This window comes from Chlamydotis macqueenii, chromosome 4 (genome assembly GCF_036417535.1).
Source record: "Chlamydotis macqueenii isolate bChlMac1 chromosome 4, bChlMac1.mat, whole genome shotgun sequence".
NCBI lineage: Eukaryota > Metazoa > Chordata > Aves > Otidiformes > Otididae > Chlamydotis > Chlamydotis macqueenii.
This window is the reverse complement of record NC_141559.1, coordinates 23,135,222-23,161,641: the sequence shown is the minus strand read 5'-3', so window position 1 is coordinate 23,161,641 and position 26,420 is coordinate 23,135,222. Positions and strand designations below refer to the sequence as shown.

At 42.2% G+C, this 26,420-nt stretch overlaps 1 protein-coding gene across 10 annotated transcripts in view; it reads left to right on the top strand.

Moving 5' to 3' along the window:
- EPHA5 (EPH receptor A5) overlaps positions 1 to 26,420 on the top strand; it is a 218,596-nt gene that overhangs the window by 142,796 nt on the left and 49,380 nt on the right. For 7 of the 10 annotated variants that reach the window (XM_086747313.1, XM_086747309.1, XM_086747311.1 and 4 more), the window contains exons 6-8: positions 18,323 to 18,447; positions 21,046 to 21,205; positions 25,756 to 25,861. In XM_086747313.1, coding sequence (XP_086603439.1) covers positions 18,323 to 18,447; positions 21,046 to 21,205; positions 25,756 to 25,861 — 391 coding nt within the window. The remainder of the gene's footprint in view (positions 1 to 18,322; positions 18,448 to 21,045; positions 21,206 to 25,755; positions 25,862 to 26,420) is intronic. The other 3 variants (XM_086747310.1, XM_086747306.1, XM_086747308.1) reach the window with 1 other exon arrangement.

Sequence of the window (26,420 nt, the reverse complement as noted above, 5' to 3'; positions counted from 1 at the left end):
TCGACGACCCAAGTTGTCCTCTGGGCAAAAATGTTAATGAACTCCCATTGGTACTGGGTCAGTAGCCTTCAATGGTGCTGTAAACTGCTTTTTTCCAAGAGCCAGTGGGAGCTAACATCGTCAAAGACCCGTGAAGGATGTAGGCAAATGCTTGTAAGCAGCTAGTATTTGTGCATTAAGCTCTAGTAGCCACCCCATCTTGTCGCCTCCCTTTTTTGGACTACTTTCAGTCATCTTCAAAGTGCAATGTCAGACAGCCCTTGGGTGAGGTGAGCACTTGCAGCATGAAGGCTGGTCAAAGGGTAATACCAAACAGGAAAATATTTAGTGTATAGAGACTTGCATATGATACAGGGAATTAATTGTCTGCTAAATATTGCTTGATTTAGGAAACTAACTGTCTGCTAGACAATGCCTAACAATCCTATTTGCCTTGAAACTCACTTAAGCTTATCAGGGACTGGTATGTGTCAAGAAACTGGTATTTGTCAAGGACTAATATGTCTAGCAAAGGATGGAATGTTAGTTCCACCACAAATCCGGTCAGAAGTTGGGAAACTGCTGAAATCCCCAGGCGAAAGGAGAGCATGGGTGAATGACTGAAGTTCATCTAGAGGAAGATAAAGACCCCTGAAGAAGTAAACGACCACCAGAGACAGATCTGAAATGCTAACGCAAGTGGTTTTTTAATAACCCCACCTCACTTATGCATATGTCTGTCTGTATTATGCAATCCTGTGAATATGTATACCTGCACTGTATAAATTTTTGGTAAAATGTGCTGTTGGTGTGCGTGCTTTTGGAGGAGCAATCCCCCATGCACCCGGCGCCAAATAAACATGCCTGCTTTATAACTCTCTCTGAGTTGTAGAGTTTGATCCACGCGTCACATATACATATTTTGTTTCATCACTAAACTTTCTGGCGGTCTAATCCACACACTGAATAAAGATGAAGGTGAGAGAGTTGGAAGGAGCAGGGCACTTGCATAGGTCTATCCAGGACATCCCATGGTCCAAGTTGGAGAAGAGAGCCAAGTAACTCCTCTGAAGGAGGAGCTGCCAGTAACTGATCATGTTGACATCCCCTTTGCTCTGCTAGCATTTACAAAGCTGAATGGAGGTGACTGATCAGTATAAGGAGAACTTACCCAAAGCAAATCTGTAGCCCTATTGTAGTGTGAACGAAAAAAGGAATCTGGTGATAGAGTTGTCTCCAAGTTAATGTAATCCTTGTGTGAAAATGTAGACTAACCTTGAGAGAAAGAACAGCAGAGTTGTAAAATTTAAGGTAACAAAGTACTTTCAGCAGACACTAGCTGAAACCAAGATAAGGGGGGGCCTAAGGAATTTACAAGCAGAGCAATGAGCCAAAACAAGACCCTATATGGAAGAGACACTCGAAGTTCAAGTGCAACTAGCGAACACAGTGAGGAAGAGTATTTACTTCATCCCTTGACCACCAGAGGACTCATGAAGACCACCAGGAAGAACCTCTGCACATATGAAGATGAACATTTGCATATATTAATGAGTTCCAGGAAGTCTTATGTTTATGTAAATTAGTTCTTGGAAATCTGTTGAATATGTATGATTTTGCAACATATATTCTCTGTGATTTTGCCTGTTCATTGGAGCACTTGTGGTGGAGCGATCCCCAGTGCTACCCAGCGCTGCTAATAAAAGAATACCTGCTTAACAGAATACCTGCTTAACAGTCATATTGTATTCTGACTGTTGAGTGAACTTCTTTGTTTCATTGGATGCAATGAGATTTGTCTCACCTCCTTATTTCTATAATGAGGTCTTGGGAATGCTGGATGACATGACGTCACCAAAACCTGAAGATATATTTGAAAGTGCAGCTTCACAAATGCCTACGCTGAAGCAGTAAGTTGCTTGATTTCTACAAGCCTCTTCCTAGCCATATCTACAAATACGAAGCCACTGCTTTGTAGCAAGGAGATGGATAGATATAAAAGGTGGATTTGTAGCACTTTTTTTTCCCCTGATGCTTCAAAAAGCAGCACTATCAGAAATGCAAGCCAAAAAGGCAGAAAGATCCCACTCTTGCTATCCTGTGCGTGTATATCTGGCATAATTTTTGATCAGTCATACCCACAATGCAGAGAAGAATACTATCACAGGAAGATCAGGTGCCAACCAGTGTAGATTGTGTTAAGCATTGTGTTGCAGACATAAACCTGTTTGACCACAGTTCTGATGCTGAGCAGAAGCTAAAGACATGTCCATTTATGCATCACATGTGCGATTACAATTTGAAATATCTTTGGGACCATTCAGCTTCTCAATGACAATGCTACCCTTGGATGTTTGGGCTGTTTTCCTGTTCCTGTAGCGTTGCCCCAACCTCCAGAGCCTATAGTGACCCAACTGAGTAGGCAAGTGCCTGGAACATACCCTGTCAGCAGTAGAGGGGGAAAATTGGGCTAGAGAGTCCCTGTACAGTCTGTAAATTGTATTTTCATGTCAGAAGTGTTCTGGAATATTCTTGAATTTGTCTCTAAATCCTTTTCAACACCTTCAGAAACCAACTGGAGTGGAAAAGCCTGCCATATCTTGTCAGAAGAGAGGCATTACCTGCAGGAAGGTAATGCTTCTGCAGGGCAGGAGATTCAAGAGCCATGCTTTTCGTATGCAGCTGCATTTATCCCATTCAAAACACTGATGTTCATCCTGGGCTTTGTGTGGCTCGGTCATAATCTCTGCAGTTTTGCCTCAGCAAAGCAATTTTACACAGCGCTTGTCTTTAAGCACACAACTAGTGTTTCTGCTTGGAAATAGAAGTTGGAGAGATTAAATTATGAAAATAAGCCTTTACCACAAATTTCCCAATAATTTTCTTTTTTTTTTGTCACTCACATAGCATTTTTGTTCCATGTTTGAGCTCAATGTGATTTTGCCAAGTTTCTTGTGACTTAAATAGAAGAAGCAAGATGCCAGGAGTAATGCTTGCAGGTATTCCTGCTTTTCTTTATTTGCCTTACAGAAGTGCCTGCAGGCCAAAGCAAAGATTGTCTTGGCAGCATCTGAACAGTTAGTTCCTGCCCCTCAAGTCGAAATAGATAAAGGAATTATCATTATCTTCATTGCACAGATAACGGCAGGGAAAGATGAAGTGACTTTCCCATAGTCATGCTATGAGTCTCTGGCAGAGCCGGAAAGCAAAGTATTATTACCTGTGGTGGTTTAGCCCGGATCACCACACACTTTTTCGCTCACCCTCCCCCTATCCAGCAGGACAGGGGAGAGAAATTGGGAGAAAAGGAAAACTCATGGGTTGAGATAAAAACAGCTTACTAAAATACTGAAAACTACAAAGATAACAGAATATAAGGATATTAATATATACAAAATATACAAAATGAACAATGTACGATTTCTCACCACCCGATGACCGAATGACCGACGCAGCCCATTCCAAGCAGCGATCACAGAAAAGACACCAAGCAACAAGCAAAGAGGGGAAAGAGCAAGCTAGCAAGGTAGAAGGAACGATGCCAGCAAGAGAGAAGAAAAGGATGCCAAGGGTGCCCAAATGGGTACCAGAATGGAATGGAATGCAATGGATGCCAGAAAGAATGCCCCCTCCCATGGGCAACCCCCACTTATATACTGAGCATGACGTTTATGGCATGGAATACTCCCTTTGGCCAGTTTGGGTCAATTATTCTGTCTGTCTTTTGCCCAGCTTCCCGCATCTGCATATTAACGAGACTTTAACGAGACTTGGAAAGCCAGACCGTGTCCTTGGTCTCATTAACAACAACTCGTATCATCAGAGTGTTTTTATCAACATTCTTCACACATGAAATCCAAAACACACCAGCTACTGAGAAGAAAATTAACTCTATCCCTGCTGAAACCAGGACATTACCTCTGGTCTGATGCGTTTATCCCAGTGCCATCCTTTTGTGCGACTAGCCGCTTTCAATAATTTAGATTTTTCTTTAACATCTCCTGGCACAAACATGCAGGCTGGTAAATGGCACAAAATGTATGTCTCCTGAATCTCTGCCTTTCAAGATCCTTTTTATTTTTATAACTCACCTTAGGATGCCTTTGTAGAGCTGTGTGTCTGGAAGGATCTCTGGATGTGCTTATCTAATCTGCTTTAAAACCTCCAAAGACACAGGTGCCACAAGTTCACTGGGTGATTTTTCCTGGTGCTTCATTATCTTTGTCCTTAGAAGGCTGTTCCTAAGTTTAATTCTGTGCTTGTCTTACTCTAGAGACAGTAACCTTTTACTTATGTTCTCTTTCAGTCTCTTTTTTCCCTGGGACTGAACAGCTCTGCTTCTCTTAGTCTCTGTTCATAGCTTTCTCAGCTTGTGCTTGTTCTCCAGTTTCCTCTTGGATTCCCTCAAAGTGCACTGTTTTTCCTAACATTTGAAATGGGGTGCAGTATGGAGTTGCCAGCTCCCTTGAGCACTTTTCTTTTCTCTCTAAGGACCTGAAAAATCACTTTGCCTCCTGAGAAGCCCCAGGTTGAAGCTGCTCCTTTCTTCCAGAGGGGCATTGCGTGCTCCCATGTTTCACATGGCAAAGATTACCCTTTAGGAATCCAAAGGTACCCAAATTTCCCTTGGTAGTATCAAGAGATGTTTTCTGAAGCACCTCTAGTGCACTTCAATCTGCACCAAATTTGCTAGTAAGCTTCATTTCAATGCTTGGAACCTGACATTTTAGGGCAAATGGTACCTCTGGTGTTCTGGTTTTATTTGGGGGGGGGGGGGTGGGCTATGGTGGCAGCTTCTGTAAGAAGCTGCTAGAAATTGTTTCTTCTTTGTCCAGTGGACTCAGCTGGGCCTAGGGTGGATCCACTGCTGGCCAAGGCCGAGCCAGTTGGTAGCAGAATGTTCCCTGATAATGCCTCTGCGATAATTTATGTAAGAAGGGGAAAAACAGGAAAAAAAAAAGGAAGAAGAAATGAAGATGTGACGAAGCTGAAGCGGGGACAGAGAGGGAGAGGCGCAAGCCTTGTGGGCCTTGTGGCCCTCACTCTCTGACCTCCCGCCAGGTGGCCGTCTAGGCCCAACTCGGCCCAGCCCGGCTGCAAGGAAGTGGAGAGAAGACATGAAGAGAACCTGAGAATTGTCTGCCTGCCTGTTGTGAAGAATTTCTGGTGAGACGAATGGCTGCAGATGCCAAGGTCAGTGAAGAAGGAGGGGGAGGGGTAACGTTACTCCTGGCCGAGATTCCCCTGCAGCCTGTGGTGATGATGATGGTGAAGCAGGTCAGGTGGAGGAGGCCCACGGAGGAGCAGAGATCCACCTGCAGCCTGTGGATGACCCCACATCAGGGCAGGCGGATGCCTGTGGAGGGCCCACGCTGGGGCAGCCATTCTGGAGGGACTGCATCCTATGGAAGAAAATGACCCACGCTGGAGCAGTTCATGAAGGACTGTGGCCTGTGGGTGGGACCCCAGGATGGAACAGGGGAGGAATGTGAGGAGTTCTTCCACCAACAAGGAAGCTGTGGCATAAAGCGACAAGTGATGAACTGACCATAACCCCCATTCCCTCTTCCCCCTCATGCCACTCTGGGAGGAACGAGGTAGAGATAATGTTAAGACTGGGAATACGTAGGGGTAGGGGGAAGTTATCTTGTTCTCTTTCTCATTATCCTGCTTTGGTTTTAATATTAAACAAATAGTTTTCCCCAAGCGGAGTCTGTTTTGTCCGTAACGGTAACTTTAAGGATCTTTCCCTGTCCTTACCTCAAATCTCGCGCCTTTTTTCTTGTATTATCTCTCCCTATTCTGTTGGAGGGTGGGAGGAGTGAGAGATAGACTGCGTAGTCTGGTCCCGAGCGGGGCTAAACTATGACACCGTGGTCACACTTAAGTGCCACAAAACTGAGCAGGATGTCTGGGTTGGCAGCAAGGATGTGATCTGTTAGATTTAGTCTCTGTTTGTCTGCCGTTTCCCTTAAAAACAGTGATAGCATCAGCAGCATTTGCCGCGATCCGGAACAGCCACTGTCAGTCTGAAACCAGGGACAGGGTGAAAGTGGGTTTATGGATCACAGGTATATAAACCTTTCCATTTCAGCTCTAGTCATTCTGAGGTTTTACTATTCTAGGTTTGTGTTCTAATATAACCTGTTTGGTTGTGTTTTTAAAATAATTTTATTTCAAGCCTTCTGCTCTTTATTGGGGAACTTGCTTTTATGGAAAAGGTTCAACAAGTTCAACAAGGCCAAGTTCAAAGTCCTGCACATGGATCAGGGAAATCCCAGGCACAAATACAGGCTGGGTGGGGAATGGATTGAGAGCAGCCCTGAGGAGAAGGACTTGGACTGGTGGATGAAAAGCTGGACATTAACCATCAATGTGCACTCACAGCCTAGAAGGCCAACTGAATCCTGGGCTGCATCAAGCGAAGCGTGGCCAGCAGGTCAAGGGGGGTGATTCTGCCGCTCTACTCTGCCCTGGTGAGACCCCACCTGGAGTACTGCGTCCAGTTCTGGAGCCCCCAACCTTAGAAGGAGGTGAACCTGTTTGAGCAAGTCCAGAGGAGGGCCACAAAGATGATAAGAGGCTGGAGCACCTCTCCTATGAAGACAGGCTGAGAGAATTGGGGCTGTTCAGCCTGGAGAAGAAGAGGCTCCAGGGAGACCTTATAGCGATCTTCCAGTACCTCAAGGGGGCCTACAGGAAAGACAGGGAGAAGCTCTTTAGTAGGGTCTGTTGTGATAGAACGAGGGGTAATGGTTTTAAAATAGAGGGGGGTAGATTCAGACTGGATCTAAGGAAGAAATTTTTTACAATGAGGATGGTAGAACACTGGAACAGGTTGCCCAGAGAGGTGGTGGATGCCCCATCCCTGGAAACGTTCAAGGCCAGGTTGGATGGGGCTCTGAGCAACCTGATCTAGTTGGAGATGTCCCTGCTCCTTGCAGGGCTGTTGGACTAGATGACCTTTAAAGGTTCCTTCCAACCCAAACTATTCTATGATTCTAAGGTCTGGCCCATGGTTCTGCAAAGCTGTGGCCAGCTCAGGTTCCAGTTAAAGGCTCCTGCTTTTCTTCTATTTGTGAATGAGACATGAGAGAAGAGCGGTGGTGATAGGAGGGGCCAAATACCACAGGAAATCCCAAACTAGCTACTACAGAAGTTAAGGACTGTCCATTCTTCCCTCCGACCTGCTGCACATCTTTAGTAGCTGTTCTTCAAGTGGAAACATAAGGAATTTGTTTGGCCACTTCTGGTTTCATTGGAGTGTTTAGTAATTTGGCTTTAATATTAGAATTCATCAGCAAGACTGACTGATGTATCATACAGAGTGGCAAGCTTGGCAGAGAATGAAATTTTCCACACAGTTTAAAAATGGTCTGTGAATTTACGGGGTTTAGCATTTGATAATAGCTGGAAGAAGGACGCAGCCAGTCTTGTATGAAAAAGGAGCCAATCTAGGAATTAAGAACGTGAGTTATGGTAGGGAGCAGGAATATGCACATTTTATGCATTTTATTAGGTAGCTGTGTTTTTGCTTTGTTTTTGGTGGTGTGTGGTTTTTAAAAGCAAGCTTTTGCTTAAATGCAAATAAGATACTAGGTTACTAATGATAGGAGAGGTGCTGGTAAGTGTGCTGGAAGCTAACCTGATAAATGCACTCAGTAATGAGGATTCCACTGCCAAATGCTGAGCCCTGTGGCTATGATCCAGCAAAGTGCTGACAGCAGTGGTAGTAGTCATGCGCTTTAAGTTACACTTTTTCCCAAAGCGCTGTGATGGATCAGAGCTGAAGTCCTTATCACCTTGCTAGGAGTGAATTTATAATAAGAGTCCTGTGATTCAATAGTATTTATTATTAGGCTTCACAACTAAACCACTAATGGAATGTAAGGAAATTACAGCTCTTCTGTGGCGTGAAGGAATCTGGCTTTGGTCTTAACCACAAACTGTTCCCTGACTTTGAGAAGAACTTAATATCTTGATTTTCAGGGTCCCTAGAAAAAAAGAAAAGCAAGTATTGCAATTCCCTATGGATCTGTGCCCTATAGGAAGATATTTCTTCAAGCCTCTCTTCCCTGCTTTCGCAGCCCTTTGTCTCAGGTATCCCTCTGCCCAGGGTGTGAGCACCTGCTAGGGACAGCAGAGAGCCCTTTTCCCTGAGCCCAGGCAAACCTTGGTGCCCTAACGTCTCACTTTCCCTTCCTGGAACTGTGATAAATTGCAGCCCAACAGGAGCTGTCTCTGCAGGACTCAGAGCTGGTGCTACTCTAAGTACAAATGAATCTATGCTAGGCCTGACAATTGGAAATATGTTTCACAAATTGTGAGTTACAGCCATGTCCAGTCTTGCCGGGACAAGTTTTTAATTTGTTTTTTTTTTAAAAATAATCTGTAGCTTTGTGAAGGGGATTTTGCACCACGGTGCTTGTGACTCTGGCTTTGGAGTCCCTGCAAAGTACGGGTGAGTGTTTGTGAGCATTCAGGTTTGAAGGGGAAAAAATTACCTGGATTGATGTTACAGAACATGGTGCCCTTTGTAGCCTTTTGTATAGACAGTACTTAAAATTCTCATAAACTGATGTTCCTGATAAGGCATTGAATGTGTTTGTTGAGTGAACAAGCTGGAGGTAATACTTCCCCTCCCTCAAGGTGAGTGTGCTCAATATTCTGCAGTTGTCTATGGTAAGTCATCTCAGAAAGCACAAAAGAAATGAAGATAAAAGAGTACAGAGGATTTCTCAACAACTGAAGTGCCAAAGAGTTTCTCATTTCTCTGCATCCCAACAGTGGGTATTTCCAGTGCTGACTATGCTAGTTAGTTCACACTATCTGGAGATGAACAACTGCTAATGCCATTATTCTCATTTACAGCTTTTAAGATTGCCAGCGGGTGGAGCACTTCCTATCACTTGCAATTTTCTCTTGTGATGTCTGGTCATCTTTTCCTAAAGCCTCATGCCTGCGAGTCATGTGAATCTCCAGGCAACTTCCACTCTTTAAGAGTACATGTCTCACATCTGTGATTGCCAGGAGCTGAAACTATGTACAACTCTGTAAACAGAAGGCAAATAGCATGAATCCAATTTATTTTTTTGAATCATGTACTTTTAAGAGTCTTGCCCGAGATTATGTGGTGTTTGGAGATGGCAGTGATATATGATAGATTTCATTAAATATTCTGCCTCTCTTTTATATGGGTGGTGTGCACATGAAGAATGACAAAGTAGTCGTGCCCCAAAGGCTGTACAGTTTAGTGCCTAGATCCTGTGATGTCTTTAGGCTCTGCTAGTAATCCTGTCGCAATTGCAATTGCAATGTATGATAGCTGTGTCACAGCATAGCTTCATTGTGCTAAATTTTTTAGACGTTATTTGCTATTTCTGTGGCAAAAGTAGTGATTTTTGGAAACATTTGTGCAGTCAGAAACAGAGCATACAGAAAGGAGTGCCGGAGGTGAGACCTTGCTACGCCTGCCTGAGCTGCCTCCACAAAGGTACATGCTTCAGTGAGTCTTAGCTATATTTTGCTAAGGCAAAATATTTTGTGAATGGCAAAACTTGCATTGGCTGCATCCACTGTCCTTCGAGGAGTATGTGTTGAGCCCTGCTTTCTTACAATTAACACCATATTTTGATTAAGAGGGAAAAACAGCATATAAATGCTTTAAAGCTATGCATTTCATTATTTTCATAACTTGCGCATCAATACTCATTCATCACTCTTAATAACAAAGTATATGTTATATATGTTATAGATATATTTTAGTAATACAAGTTAATGTAATGAGGATTTCAGTAGTGATTTTGAACATGCAGTAATACTGCTCTCTTGCTAGTTTTTCCTTTAATACTGTTTATAGGAGGAGCTAAATATCATGGAGTGTTCATCAAAAGATTTGTGGCTATAAGGAATAGGTCCTTATGAATGGGTCGGTTAATGTTAGCTAGTCACTGTTAAACAGAAGGTGCTTGGTTTCCCTTGGCTTTTCTCTTTGCTGTTTCTTTCCTTGCAACCTCCTTCAGGAGATGCTCAGAGAAAAGGCAGCCTTGAATTAGGTGAATTTAGCATGCATGTACTCCTTCTTCCCCCAAGTTGTGCTAGGACAGTGGAATTACAGCAAGAACAGGATACTGAGGCATAGTAAATCTTGATACCTTAGACCACACTGGTGCATTGTAGTCCCAGTCTCAACCAGGCATATCTCCTGAGCTGTTACATAGATCAGAAGTAAGAGATTAAATGTTGTGCCTTTGCTAATGCAAATTGCTTGCAGATTACTTCTATTATCTCTCTAATGTGAGTATGAATTGAAGTGAGATATTTTTGCTTTTTTTTGTTTGTTTGTTCTGCATCTTCTGACCATGAGCATTTCTCTGTAGTGGGGCTGCTGGTAATTAAAACCTTCAGGTTAGTAGTGTCCACAAAACCACAGCATCCATCCTGTGCTGTCTGCCTTTAGCAAAGGTACTTTTCTGGTATCTTAGATCCAAGGATTACAAGGCTAGAGAGAAATTATCTGAGGAAAGCTTTGTCAAAGAAAAAACAGGCTCTCCAAGAGAATTAGGCATCAATTTGGGTTTCACCTTCACAAACCTAACCTTATGTCCAGCTGGGAGGCAGCAAGGTCTGGGAATGCCTTAGCTCTGCAACAAGCTTGGGCTTCAAGTCATGTCCTGCTGCCAAGCTCAAGGAGCTGCATTTAATCATTTAGGGACTGGACTGGGAACCACCTGGAAGATCATCCCTTTTCATATGAGATAAATCTGGTTTCTTGGGTTAGCCATGGACTCATGTTACAAAAATGAGACCCTGCCTTATGTGAGAGCCACTGGGTGCTTGAACTGAGTTCCTCTCTCTTGAGTGACCTCTTTCGTTTCAAGGTACACATCAAGGCATCTCAGGTTTCAGAGGCATTCAGAATGGCAGTAGGTAATAGAGACTGTAAATTGGTTTAAGACCTGGAATTTACCTCAGGTGTTCATCTGGGGAGGTAGAAGATGTGAAGAAACACTATATATTTGTTGCCAAGGAAATTTGGAGATTGTGTTCTTGTTTTGATATTCAGTGTGTGAAAAGGACCAATGTGAAGTCCCCATCTACTCAGGAGATAGATACCCTGAAAAATAATTGAAAAGAAGATGATCTCATGTATGAACTCTGTTTTAGAATTGGGCGTGTATTTGGCAAGGTGTTTGGTTTTAATTCTTGCACTATTTACGGCCTGTGCATCATTTAAATTTCATGTAAGATCACAGGTAGAATTGAAATTACATTAATGGTACGTAGTCCAAGGACCTTTAATTCCCCGGATCCAGTTTTCAGAAGCACTTACAAGCAGTTGCAAATTTGGGTCCAATCTGTTTGCCTAACTAGCCAGGCATGGTTTGCAACTACTTATCCTTAGGGAACAAAGAGTTTTGAAACCCATTATCAGGCAAACTGAGGTACACTTTGGGATGTTAAAAACTGCAGCACAAAAATCAAGTTATGACTTAAATGCTAAGTTCTGACCCAGGTGTAATATCTGCAGTAAAAGTATCCTTAGGGAAGCCATTGGGTGTTGAGCTTTTTTCTTAAAAGTATATCATTTTTATATAGAAATGCAAAGAGATAATACAGTGGAGTTGGTTTGGGTTTTTTTTCCTCAAAACAGTGTTTCTGTTTTAACTAATGTGTGTATTTTGTTTAAAAATAACCTACTACTTGAAGCCACCTGCAATTTCACATGCCTTTAATATGACTCGGTGAACAATGCAGGTCTTGCTCCAAACTTTGAAGTCACCAAGGGCTTGAAAAAAAAATTTCAATAATATCATTAATTAGAAACGGAGTGAAAAATTGTAGTATACCAGGCTTTAGAAGTGGAACCAGAATCACTTGTCTTGTGGTTACTCTTCTGATACAGGCTTCATTTTATTCAATTAAACCTGGCTTTATAAATGTATTAATGATATTGGTTATATGATGACAAGTGAAGGTATTGATTTAATCACAAGCAGGAATTTGACTTTTGAATCTTCTGGCATAAATTCAGGCTGCAAAAGAAACGTAGCGTCATGTGGAGGGAGGAAGCCCAAGGTGTATTTTGAGTTCTGAAGTGTTAGATCCCAAATGTTTGCACATAGAGAAATGTAATCACAGTAAAAGAAATTGCACACACATGAAAAACACCCGAAAATCCTTAGCATAGATGTCTATAAAAGGTGATATCTATATCTATAGACAGCTAAGTCATGGATGTCTGTAACAGCAGCCAGGACAGAGATGGTAGTAACAGGGTCTTCCTCTTTGATGCTTTAGTTGTATTTGGAGAGGAACCTGAAGCCCAGATGCCTAGAGAGCCAGACAAAGAAGAGGTGCCAGCCCCTTTGCCATTGTCAATTGACATCTCTTCCTGAGTTACTCTGGCTTGCTCCAAGTGAGGATCTGTCCTGGCAGAAGTTAAAACTGGAAGGTCCTGGGCTGGTGACTTGGTTTTTGCACCAAGGGTGAAGGGAGCTAGTACTTTTGGGTTTTTATCAGGAGTAGAAAAATTCACTGTTTGTGGCTGTGATGGTTTAGCCGGAATCACCACACAGTTTCTCGCTCACCCTCCCCCTCCCCAGTGGGATGGGGGAGAGAATTGGGAAGGAAGGAGAACTCGTGGGTTGAGATAAAGATAATTTACTAAAATAAAAAGGGAAAACTACAATAATAACAGAATATAAGGATATTAAAAATATACAAAGTGAACAATATGTGTTTTCTCACCACCCGATGTCCCGATGACCGATACAGCCCGTCCCGAGCAGCGATCACGGAAACAAAACCAAGCAGCAAGCAAAGGAGCAAAAGGGAGCCAGCAAGGTAGAGGGAACGATGCCAGCAAAACGAGCAGAAAAGATGGATGCCAGGAAGGCAGATACCCACCCTCGCCTGCCCCCATGAGCATGACGTTTATGGCATGGAATACTCTCTTTGGCCAGTTTGGATCAATTATTCTGTCTATCTTTCTCCCAGCTTCCTGCATCTGCAAATTAGCGAGACTTGGAAAGCAGGACGGTGTCCTTGGTCTCATTCACAACAACTGGTATCATCAGGGTGTTTTATCAACATTCTTCACACACAAAATCCAAAAACATACCAGCTACTGAGAGGAAAAATTAACTCCATCCCTGCCAAAACCAGGACAATGGTGCTAGGGGTGAGATGGTGAGTCATTAGCTGGTGCTTCTGCCAGACTGAAAAACACCAAGACAAAAGTAATTGGACCAGAAAAAGCATTAGATAGACCATGAGATGTAGAAACTGGATTATTTGTTTTTTTGTGGTGCAGTGGTCATTCACCTGATAATGCTCATTTCTGTTAAAATACAATTAGCATTTTATTCCACTAAGCATCATTGTATATTAGATGTTAGTGGCACACAACACAGTATGTTGTAGATACTGGGTTTGGTGCCTAGATAGCCAACTCAGTGCTAATGTCGTTATCAAAGGTTGCAGAGGAAGATGTCCTCATGATTCCTCATGAAATCATCTCCTGTAGTTATTCAGATGTGACTGAGGATGCATCTTCTGCAGGAACTTTTATTTATTTATTTGGTATGTCCCCTTATTCTTCTTAAGAAGAAAAAAAAAAAAAGTAGAATCAGTTTTCTGTGCTTTTATTTGCTTCCTGATTTATTTTGGTCTCATGAAAGCAAAAATGTACATTAGCAATTTCACACCTTGTTTCATCTTCTGTCTGCTTTCATCACATGTGTTCTGGTTTTGTTTAGTGAGGGGGGGCCTAATGTGGCAGCTTCTGTAGGAAACTGCTAGAAGTTGCTCCCCTTTGTTCAGTGGGCTCGGCCGGGCCTAGGGCGGACCCACTGCTGGCCAAGGCCAAGCCAATTGGTAGCAGAATGTCCCATGATAACGCCTCTGCGATAAAGTATTTAAGAAAGAGAAAACAGTAAAAAAAGAGGGAAGATGTGAAGCAGTTGAGTGTGGGGCAGAGAGGGGGAGGCACGAGCCTTGTGGGCCTTGCAGGTCTCACCCTCTGGCCTCCTGCCGGGCGGCTGACCGGGCCGGACTCGGAGAGGAGATGAGATGTGAATGAGATGTAAAAAGATCCTGAGAGGCATCTGCCAGCCTGTTGTGAAGAATTTTTGTTGTGAGAGGAACAGCTGCAGACGCCAAGGTCAGTGAAGAAGGAGGGGGAGGAGTAATGTGGCTCCTGGCCAAGATTCCCCTGCAGCCTGTGGTGATGATCATGGACCTGCAGTCCATTGATGACCATGGATGACCATGGACCTGCAGTCCGTTGTCCCCCTGCAGTCCATGGAGGTCCATGGAGGAGCAGAGATCCACTTGCAGCCCATGGAGGACCCCACGCCGGGGCAGGTGGAGGCCTGAAGGAGGCTGTGGCCGATGGATGGCCCGCTGGGACAGCTGTTCTGAAGGGACTGCACTCCGTGGAAGAGATGACCCACGCCGGAGCAGTTTCATGAAGGACTGTGGCCTGTGGGAGGGACCCCACGAAGGAGCAGAGGAGGAATGCGAGGATTTCTTCCCCTGACGAGAAAGCAGTGGCGTAAAACAACACGTGATGAACTGACCACAACCCCCATTCCCTCTTCCCCCCTGCGCCACTTGCGGGGGGGAAGGTAGTAGGGATAATGTTAAGCCCGGGAAGAGGGAGGGGTGGGGGAGGTTATCTTGTTCCCTGTCTCATTCTCCTGCTAGTTTTAGAAATAAATGAATAGTTTTCCCCAAGTCGAGTCTGTTTTGCCCGTGATGGTAACTTTAAAGATCTTTCCCTGTCCTTATCTGAAACCTCGAGCCGTTTTTCTTATATCATCTCCCCCTATTCTCTCGGAGGGTGGGGGGAGTGAGAGAGAGACTGCGTAGTCTGGTCCGGACTGGGGCTGAACTACGACAACATGCATGACTGTTTTCATGAATGGTGAACATAAACATAAATGATGTAATAACACTCTTTGATTTTGAGTGTCTTGCTGAGAAATTAATGCATATGTGCCGATTACTTGTAAAGCAATATGTGAACAATTCACCATGTACATCCACCCTTTGTAATGTTGAGGCAGAGATTCGAACAAGACTTCTACCTGCTTACATAAGAAACATGGGCTTTATGTGTCTTGACTCTTATTTTTTTTTTTTTTGTTACATGTTATACTCCAAACTCTTATATGAATTTATTTTTTTACCTATTGTGCTCAAAATGGAAGTACTCTGCGGCTTGGCTTCTTTCTGTTAAGAGGATGGTGCCCTTGCAGAAGCAGTGACCTTTGAAAAGCAAGTCTCAAGTAATCCTTTTATTTTCCTGAGATCATATAGCACGATATCCAGTTGCAGGCTTTTAAGATGGAATGATTGCAGACTTTGTCTACTTGCCTGGATTGGATTACATTTTGTTTGACAAAGAAAACTCTAAAATATGTATACCTTCCCTCCTTCAGTTCAGAGCATCGTAATCTCCGTGTGTTGAGGATGCAGAGTAGCTTCCGTACCATCCCAGCACCACTGGGATTTATTGAGTTTACTTAATTGGCCTGTATCTCATGGTTACACTTTAACACTTCTTTTGAAGGAGATTCAAAAAGGATACAGTTACTCCTTTTCTAATTTACTTTGAGAGTTGAGTTACTTGTTTTCTTATCTTCCCTTCTTTTCCCCCTAAAGCAGAGCATTCTGCAGAGCCACAATTGAACGTGTTAGAGACTTGCAGGGTGAGAGATTTAATTCCATGAAGCTGTTAACTAGCAAAGGTTTTTATACACTGCTTTTTAAAGAGGATGCTCTGTTTTAGGGGAGTAGGGAGTTTGATGGGTACTTTTGGATGGCTGGTGGTGCGTTGTGTGTTGTACGTGCTGATGCATGTGAACAAGAGCTAAACTCCCCTGAACCTCCCAGGGAAGAATTTTATAGCAGAGTTCAGGAGCACTTGCATCGTTCTCTTGTTTTAAAGCACTTGTGAACCTCAGTCCTATAAACACTTCAGGAAACCTCAGTGAAGTGGATGGAAAGTCCCTTATTTGGTCAGGCCATCTTGACACTGAGAATTGCATGGTTTTCACCTGCCTGAGAGGCACGTGATACCAAGGAGGGCTGAGGTCTTCCCTTGCTGCACTTCTCAAGTCTACTCTTGCTAATAGGAGTTTTAAAAGATTTAATGCTCAGCTCTGACTTTCTCCATCCTGGCAGACCTATGCTGCTAGCTCTGCAAGCCTGGGATAGGTGATGCAGGGATTTGGGAGCCTTGGAGAACAGTCCCAGAGGGGTACGGGTTCCTTTTTCTGAGTACTTTGGTATCTCCATCCCCTATATATAGCATCTGAGTGGCTCATGATAAGCGGTGATCAGTATCATCTATTAACTAGGGTTGTAGAATCACCTGTTATTTAGAACCATCACCCCACAGTGAGACTTGTTTTCCAATGCCTCTGAAAATCATGTAGCTCCTTTTGCATTAGAAGGGAAGGTCATCTTATTTTAGCAAAGTTCACTACTCACTGTTTTCTCTGGGTTAACACATTTGACCATGCAAATGTGCATGGACCGTATATCTCACATGCACAACTCAACTTGCTGTGCATATGCATGCACAACACATTTAGGCACCTGGATTAATTAATGAAAAGTCATATGCCAGATTAGCAGTTTGAGTCTAGGTTGTTATTCGCCTTCACATAGCCCAGAAAATTGTGGAGGACATCATCTGAGAGTAAGGTGACTTTTGCAGATGAAAAATTGTTGGTGATGACCATATGGTGCCTGCATAAACTACATGATCATAATTCAAATCAAGGTGGTTTGTACTTGCTCAGCTGTGAGCATGGTGGTGGATGCACAGCTAAAAAGCAAACATCTTTGCAGCTTGATGCCAGCTCTCCAGCAGAAAACAGTATAGAAATGGCCAACACTTTTCAGAATCCTCCAAGAGCCAAATGGGAGAGAGATTAGTAAACAGAATTGAGAAAAACTGGTGCTGAAAAGAGATTGTGATGCAGGAGCTTGCTTTAAGAGAGAAAGCTCACTGCTAACCCTCCAGTCCAGGGACAATTGTCTAGAGCTCTTCCCTTTCTCTTTTTGGCTGAAGATCAGACCTTGCAAAATGGATTTGTTTGTTGTCTTTATTTTACTTAATGGTTGGGTTTTTTTAGTATGGTAATTAGCTAGTCCTGCATATAGAAGTCCTTTTTTATAGTTCCAAATACATTTTGGAGGATAAAATGTGGTCATTTGCTACTGCTTTTTACACTCATTTCCCCATATGGCAACAAAGGTCTTTGCTGCGGGTCTCTCCAGCCCCACTGTAATCCTTGCTGGGAGCTGGCCTATCCCAGAGCGCAAGTCAAAGGCCCTCAGCCAGGCATGGCCTGATTTTTCCTCTGGAAAAGCTGCTCTTGGCCTTGTAAGTTAGAGACTATTAATTTCTCCCATCCCCTTTCCTTTTCACTCAATGTTGTTTCCTAATCTCTGGCATGAAATACCTGGGCTGTTAGGGTTACATTTCCCGTAGCAACTTTTGCTAGGGAGCTGCCAAGAGTGTTAACAACCATAACTTGAAAAGTCACTGCAGATATTGGACTGAAAACAAAGGATCAAGCCTGTTTCTGATGAACATGTGTGCTGCAAGGGCAGATAACCTTTCAGGGCTGCATCTTAAAATAATAAGCAGAGCTGATATTGCTAATTCTGTGGCTTCCCCAAGCACACTGTGAACTTCCAAGCTGTGATCACGATTAAAATCTTTACAGTTGCCATTTGCAAGGAAGTAACATCACTATGCAAGCTGTAACATGCCAGCAATATTTATGGAAAGCAACTGAATTGTAAAGGTTGTAATGGCCTTGCTACCATGTTTCTTGGTTCTGGAAGGAGGGAGCTGAAAGATGTCTAGGCTTTAACTACTGCACAAGTCAGAAAATAAATAGTTAAGGAGCCTATGTAACCTAAGTTCTGTAAAATGCATGCCTTCAAAGCAGCTGAAATAAAGCAATATGTAATCAATGTGTAATTCTATTGTGACAATACAGCCCCCGACACATTTGAAAAGGCAAGTTATGCAGTTGATGTGTTTGAAAAGTGCTTGAAGAGACAAGACTGACGTGTAAACTGCTGGTGTTAATTCATATTGTTACTTTTTTTGAGTAAGTGTTGCTGGTCACATCCTCAGCTGCTGAAGACTGTGCAAATCCAGTTGTTGAAAATGAACAAATAGTATTGAGGTGAAAACAGACCTCACTGATCTGCAGTAGCTAAGGATTGCCTTCTGTTGGAGGATGCAATAGCAAGTTTGACCGCCTTAGTAAACATGGTTTTTATCTGTTCTGTTTTTCCTCCTGTCTTGCAGCACCTTCTCCAGTCAGTAGTGTGAAAAAAGGGAAGATAACTAAAAATAGCATCTCGCTTTCCTGGCAGGAGCCAGATCGACCCAACGGCATCATCCTGGAATATGAAGTCAAATATTTTGAAAAGGTGTGACAGACTGATTGCTGAGGATCCCAAGTACCTTCTCTTTACTGTCCTCTTCTTTTAGTTACAATTATTTGAGTCATGGAAGGGAATTGAGCAATTTTATGCATAAATCAATGTCAGATTGATTTTGAAGTAAATTATTAGGAAGACTTGAAATGAGGGTGTTGTTTTCCATTAGTGTACCACTTCTCATCAACAAATACATTAAATCTGCATGTCAGATTCCTCTCTGGTCTTATCACATTAAGACAGAGCCTGCTTATTTGTTAAAAATAGGAGGGGTTGGGGATTGAGCATCTATCTCCTCCTGGAAACATCAGGCTATCCCTTGCCTTTGGTATTCCAGTTTATCTTTTGGCTTTGCATCCACAGTGTAAGGAGAGGAGAAAAGTTTTACAGAGAGATTGCATCTGTTCTGATGTGAAGAAGGGCATGCTGGCTTAAAAATTTGCCTCGGTTTTGTAGCCCTTGCTCTCAGTCTAGTGGAAAACACTCTCTCTTCCTACAAAGCTTGCTTCTTCTAGTCTCCACTACAAATGGCAACTTTTTCTCTTCCTACAAAATTAATGCAGTTTCAATGAAAACAGTAACAAATGCAGTATGTCTAAGTAGCATCTTCTGAGCAGTGCAAGGGAGTCTTTATTTCCAAAAATCTATGGAAACTATGCCTGGGTTCTTACTCCTCCTTTCTTCTTTCTCTGACCATGGAAGGGACCTGCTTAAGTAGCCAATAGAAACAGGGGAAAGAATTTCAGGAATTTTCTGCATCAGGATAAAATCAACATTATTTTTGCAGATGAAGGAACTTGGGCAAGGGCACAAGATGAGAGTGTGGCTTAAATAGGGCTGAGGTTTTCAAAAACATTAAAGCACAAAGCAAGAATCAGGATATGCTGTTGCTGGAAATAATCCATTACTGATTCTTTTATTAACTTGTTTGAATGACCATTGTGACACGTTGAATCCTTACAGTGGAGTAGCCTGCAAAGGTTAGCTTCTAGAAATCTTGATAATGAGCAAATAATTAAAGCCAAAAAAAATCTGTATATTTGTTCATTTTACTTAGTTTGTTTTCATACAAATTGAAGTGGGGTGTTAAAATGTTGTATTTGTGGTCCAGAACTCGTCTCAGATAGCTTCAGTAAGTATTTCTTCAAGTGCAAGTCCTTCACAGGGAGGTAGCTACAGCCAGTCTGAGTTTATGCTGTCTTGATTTTTTTCTTTCAGACTGATAGAGAATCTTAGTGTTTTCCACAGGAGATCTCAAGTGCTTAAATGTTTGCAGAAGCCATCAGTGCATTGAAAAACTAAGTGGGCTGACATACAAGCAAAGATGTGAACTAATATTCACATATTGCTTTTTAACCAGTCATTGAGATAGATTTGGGATGTCATCCTTAATCCTTGTTTGTTGCTACTGTCACTTCTCAATTTTTCTCCCTTTATAAGGGTAAATTCACAGCATTCATTTCCAAGGGATAAGTATGATCTATATTAAATATTTTGGAAAACTGAGTTTTGTCAGATTGCATTCCTTTAAGAGAAATCACTCCTTAACAAGAAAAAAAAAAAGGCATAAATATATATATATACGCACACACACATTTCTCCAAAACAGTCTTTTGTAGCTACAGGCTTCAATGCACAAATCTGTATTCCTACGCTTTGAGATTTCTGAGGCCTTATCCAGGCATGTTACTGTCTATGGAAAGTTACCCATTAAATTAAAAAGAAAAAGGAAAAATCAGTTCAAATCCTAAGAGCTATGCAGAAATCTTGGTAGGGAATTACTAAGAACTCTTGTTTATCTCATAATAATTTGGATCTGAGAGGATATGGTGAATAAAAAGCAGTTTCCAAGTTTGTAGTCCTTAATTTATGAACTCTTGTCTAGGTTGTGTGTTACAGTAAATAATTCTAAGACTAATTACCAAGCATTTGAGTGAAATTTTAATCAAACAACTGAAACTCTTTTGCAATAGAAACTGATATAAATGAAGATTTATTTCAGCAAATTTTCTTCGAGTTTGTTGCTTCAAAAGAACAATGCTAAATTAGGTATTTTCCTGTAGTTTTGGTTTATTATTCCCTTCCCAAGGTCTAATTTGTGGTTCTAGAAATGTCAGCCTAACGTTGTACAATGTATAATATATTATTCTTTTTTAGGCCTAATTACGTTACTGCAAAGTTGTTTTGATATAAATTAAAATCCATTTCTAAGGTGATGGGACTGTTTTCCTCTTCCCTGTGCCTTGGGATTGATATTTGTAGGATGAACCTTCCCATTGCCCCGAGCTGTATATGTCCCAAGCAATGGCAAGTTGCCAGTTTGGTCCCCATATTGTCATTTATGAGTGGAAAGTCTCTCTGCTCTGTTTCATACCTGCTGGAGTCATTGATTATAAAAGAGGAAATCAGATCTCACATTTTGTACTGCAGAAACGGCCTTCCAAGGGGGTGGGTTGGGGAAGAGATCCTCAAAAATGCGTATTTCAGTCATCTTTTGCTGTGGGGGTTATTAAGACTCTATCTTCTCTGAGAGCCACTATTTGTGTGTTTGAAATTTGTGTTTTTTCGGGGGGGGGGGGGCTGGAAAAGGACCAGGAGACAAGCTACACCATCATCAAATCCAAAGAGACAACGATTACAGCAGATGGCTTGAAACCAGGCTCAGCATACATCTTCCAAATCCGAGCTCGGACAGCTGCCGGCTACGGTGGCTTCAGCCGAAGATTTGAGTTTGAAACCAGCCCAGCGTGTAAGTCCTTTTAATGACTGTCAGCCCTTGTCTCTGAAATGGTTACCAGAAACGAGTCAGGAGATTGATATCTTTGCAAAGAGCTGTTCCTTGTCCTTACCTCATCCCTTGACTTTGGAAACGTCAGGCACATCATGACTGTGCACTAGACAGTGTAACACATCTATCCTTGCTTCCTCGACTCACTTGGTGAGATGGGAGATGAAGTCAGGAGGTCTTCAGGGTCGAGAAATTCATAGCATTCCCTGCTTAGAAAAATCTTGTATTTATGAGACCTGATGCAAGAAAGGACAAGGGCTCTTCTCTCAGAAGGGACAGAGGGGATGAGACCTGCTCCTCTGCACCACTTAGTGGCTGTCTGCAGAGGATGCTGAGTTCTCTTAGATATCTGCATCTGGGGAAAAAACCCTGAAATGGTGCCTCTCTGCAAGGGGAAGACTTGAACAAGCATTAGCATCTTTTGGTGTAAGTTCCTGTCAAGTTGAAAGATGGTTTCTATTGGCTGCCAGTGCCACAGCCTCGAATTTGACTTGTGATCAGAAATGGGAAAAATGTGCACTGCAGGCGCAGGACTTCTGCTTGGCCTGCTACAAATATGTGGGATCTTTGGGGTTTTGTTTGTTTGTTTGTTTGTTTGTTTTGTTTTTTAATGAATCTGATCATCCAGGTCTGGATTCTGGAGCAGATTCTGTGGCAGGGTGAACTCCTGAGGCACACAGTGGCTCAGTTGCTCTTTCCTCTATGTTGAGGAACAACTATGGAGAAATTCTTTTTGTTCCACTTACCAAATTTTTGCAGAGTTGTCAAAGATAATTTTCTCCCTCAGAAAATATATCCTATCTATTTCAGTTTGTACAACTGTCATTTATTAATTTTTTATACTGTTTGCATGGAAGAGAAATTTTGTGGTGGAAATACTCTGTTCATTCCTGTGGGAAAGAGCAAATTTTCTATGTTTTCCTTGGAAATTTAAATTCATCAATACTTTGGTTGGTGTTACTCCAGTTTATATAAAATTCATCATCTTGGATAAGAAGATGTCAAGTTGTCTTTTCAATGTGTGCTACTTTTGAAGCCGTAATAGATTTGAAATGAATCATTATACATGTGCCAATGTTGTTGTGGAGCCAGTGATTGAACTAATACAGTGCAAATTGCATGGTGATGCAAACATTAATGCAATAAGAATGGTCTATTTAATGTATTTCTTATTGTATTAACCATTAATTGTGCTCTATAAGTAGAAATAAAATAATGTTATGCCCCAAATTATTCTATATTATACTAAGGAAATTTTGCTTGCAGTTGGGAAGTTTCTAATTTAGAGTCATTTGAGTAATAGTGTTCCAGACTATTAATAAATAATACATTAAGTGTATGCACATTTGGTGCAGTGCTGTTGGTACCTACGATCCTGGTCCAAAAATGTCACTTCCATAAAAGCCAATCATGTAAGCACCTATGTCAATCAGGATTTTTTGAGGACATCCCATGGTAATATCTTTAAACATTTTAAACCCCTTAAGTCATTTAGTTACACCTGCACCCCAGTCTTTTTAGCTTTTTAAAGGCAGAGAAGTAGGTACTTCTCTGATACTAAGGAGCTGCCAGCATAGTTGGCGGAAAACCTAGTGCATGGTCCTCAGTTTGGGAGCTGGGAACTGTTCCTCTGTTGGACTTGAACTCTGGCTGAAGCAGCACTTAACCAGATGTTTAAATGCTTGGTAGAATTGAAAAGCAACATAAGCTTAAGTATCTTGCTAAATGCAGCTCTGTTTTACATTTAAAACCTTTTTAAAAGTTATTTTTTTTCCCCCAAGGCCCTATATAAAGTCAATATTAGTGCCAGGAGTGTGACCAGACTCCCACTGCTTTCCTGCACATCCTAGAGAATTTGAAAGCATGCACAGATTGAAATCTCACTGCTACATCGGAGTTCAGATCTGAACCTCTTCGTAGAGCCAAAGCAAATTATTTTGATCCAAGTGTAGATGAAAAGCACTCAGTGACTGTTGTGAGAATCAAAAACAGCCTCCACAATCATTTGAATCAAACAACAGGTTTTGTTTCCTGTCCGCAAGGTTTCTGTAAAGTTATTTTTAATAAATTTAGAGGAAATATGAAACAACAGCCTAAGAAATGCAGTGATGGGGAAGCCATAACTTGTTTTGGACTTTTCTATATTTCCAAATTTTGGGGTTTTTTTACATACTAGTGCCTGCATGTGCAATTCTGCAAATTGCCATGATGCAGCCACAGGGCTGCATTTTTCAGTGGATGATTTTATTTCTGTGGAAGCTGTTGCTGGGTGTATGCACTTGCTGCTGTCCTCCTTTTCAAATGCCACCAGGCTCATCTCACCTGAAAAACTAACCTTGCAAAAAGCTGGTTTTCAGCTGGATCGGTGAGTAAATCCAGCTGGTCAGCCAGGCGGGAGTGGAAATACATCACCAAGTCGAGGAGGGGTAATGTAGGTTCCCCCCAGCTTTAAACGGCAGCAAGGTCCCAGCTCAGCTTATGAATCCAAGCTTTTTAGCTGACAAGAGATCACAGCAGGATTTATCTCATTTCCCCATCCCTTGAGCTGTGCAAAAAACCACCAGTCACGGCTTAATGTTCTCCTTTAAATGTTTTTCTTCTTAATTATTTTGTCAAGAAAGTGATAAAACATCATCTTAAGGAGCGTCCATAAATTTGTGAGGCTAATAAAAATCTCTAGATGATGGTATGGGTTTGGAGCAGTTAACACTAAATATTTAATATATTGAGGGAAATCCTTCTGAAATCGTTTACATTGCTGTAGCAGGTCCATCCTGCTCGCTGTTGAGCCCTGGAGAGCTCCAATACAAAGAGCTACTTGGAACCCATTGAAGAGCAATGTTTAATGTCATACCTTTTTGTCTTTTTTTTCTTTTAACAATATGTTACTATATTAAGTTATTTTATAACCTCCATAAAGTTAATCCTGTGCTAAGGACCCCTTTTTACTTCAATCATTTAGTTAAAGGCTTCTTTAGTGCGCAATCAATTCCTGCTGCTCCCTGGGGTGGATGAAGCTTCATCTGGGGCTGGCATAAGGGTAGGAGCCATAATGAGGTTTTTCCCTGCACAGCAGCAACGCCTATGCCAGGGAGCTGGTTTTGGGGAGAGGAAGCCAAATTTGTATCCCGAGGTGGTTAAATATATGCAGCTAAATAAGCTGGAAGTGGAGAGGGCAGGGTGAGCAGGCTTTGATTTCTGCTTGGAGAACCCCACGTGCAAATGCCTGAGGAGAGATGGGTTCCTTCCCCCACAGCGCAAAGCAGGTAAACAAGATACAAGTAGTGTTAGCATTTCCATTTTACACGCTGCAGGAGCTTGCTCTCACTTAAGCTGTGGCAAAACCTAGTTCTCCGACAGCTGGAATTCTCCCAGTTCTCTTGTTGGAGTGAATCCAAAGGAGGGCCACAAAGATGATCAGGGAGTTGATCCTCTCCTACAAGGACAGGCTGAGAGAGTTGGGGCTGTTCAGTCTGGAGAAGAGAAGGCTCTGGGGAGACCTTATAGTGGTGTTCCAGTACCTAAAGGAGGCTTATAGGAAAGACAGGGAGAAACTCTTTAGTAGGGTCTGTTGTGATAGGACCAAGGGTAGTAATTTTAAAATAGAGGGAGGTAGATTCAGACTGGATATAAGGAAGAAATTCTTTACACTGAGAGTGGTGGAACACTGGAACAGGTTGCTCAGAGCCGTGGTGGATGCCCCATCCCTGGAAACGTTCAAGGCCAGATTGGATGGGGCTCTGAGCAACCTGATGGAGCTGGAGATGTCCCTGCTCCTTGCAGGGGAGTTGGACTAGATGACCTTTAAAGGTCCCTTTCAACCCAAACTATTCCATGATTCTATGATTCTAACATTCCTGACCTTTCTGCTGGCATCTTTATCACAGGACTTGTCTGCCTTTTTGCAGGAAGGCTTTTTTCAAAGCATGGGCTAGGAGAGTTCTGCTTCCCTTGGCTTATAAAAAAATCAGCCAGTGGATGTGTCTTAGCAAATTCCTGTTTTACAGAGGGCACCTTCTGGCTTTGTGATATAGGTGCCACAAGGAGTTAGTTTTAATTGTTTATAGCTTCTTGAAGCGCAGGCAATGTTGTTTGTCTTGAAGATCTTACTTAGGTCTCTTAATAATAACATTCCATAAATGTTCTCTCTGCAATAGGAATGTGTTGGGTTTTCATCTTTTATTGCTGTGATTTCTAATGCAGCTAACCCAGAAAGACAAACCTGAGTTTGCAAACTCAAAGGCTGTGTTCTGCAATGCTTTAGTTTCTGAATTCAGCAATGAGATGCAATTTTGTTGGGATTTTGGCTTGGTTTTGCATGTGTGTGTGTTTTTTTTCCACCCATTTCCTTTCCAAACTAGAAACAGACAGCAAAGGGGGAAGACGTAAAATGTAAAAGAAAAAATGAACTGGTAAGTCTTGAAACCTTGCTGTCAGCCTCACTAGAAAGACTCATGTGAGTGCTGACTATCATTTTAACCTTAATCTCCATTTTCTGTTTCTCATCTCAGCAGTAGCTGCATCCAGCAACCAGAGCCAGATTCCTATAATTGTTGTGTCTGTAACAGTGGGAGTCATTCTGCTGGCTGTTGTTATCGGTTTCCTTCTCAGTGGAAGGTAAGAGAAGAAGCTGTGTATTTATACTTCTCCAACTTTTGTAGTAACTTTTATCTGACCACCTGATTAGTGAGATTTAGGTGAAAGCAGCATGTGAATGAAGCTCTCGAGTGGTGGCACTGTAAAACAGGACGAGGGTGGGCTGATTGATCTGTTTAGAGAGGCAGGAATGGCAAAGGCTCACTCACAGATGTAGCTCACTTCACAATGATTTTAATCTCTTTATAGACTGGGCCTGCTTATTCTATTTTATTCTCACAGGAGTGTTTTCACATTCCTTTAAAAATAAGCAGCACATATTTTACAGGTAAAATATCCCAAAGCCCATATGTTGGCACTCAGAGCTCACAATGGACTTTACTTGCCCATTACAGAAAACTTGACTTCAGGAAAACATTTGCAAAGAAAAAGAGAATAAACCCAGCCAAGTGACCAAACGCCCAAAGTTTTGGTCAGGTCTGAATTTAATTTTTCGTGTGTAGGATACTGATATGTTCCCCACATGCTAGTAAATTATACAGAGAGCTCCTTCCACAGGAGACGCTTAGCTTCAAACCAT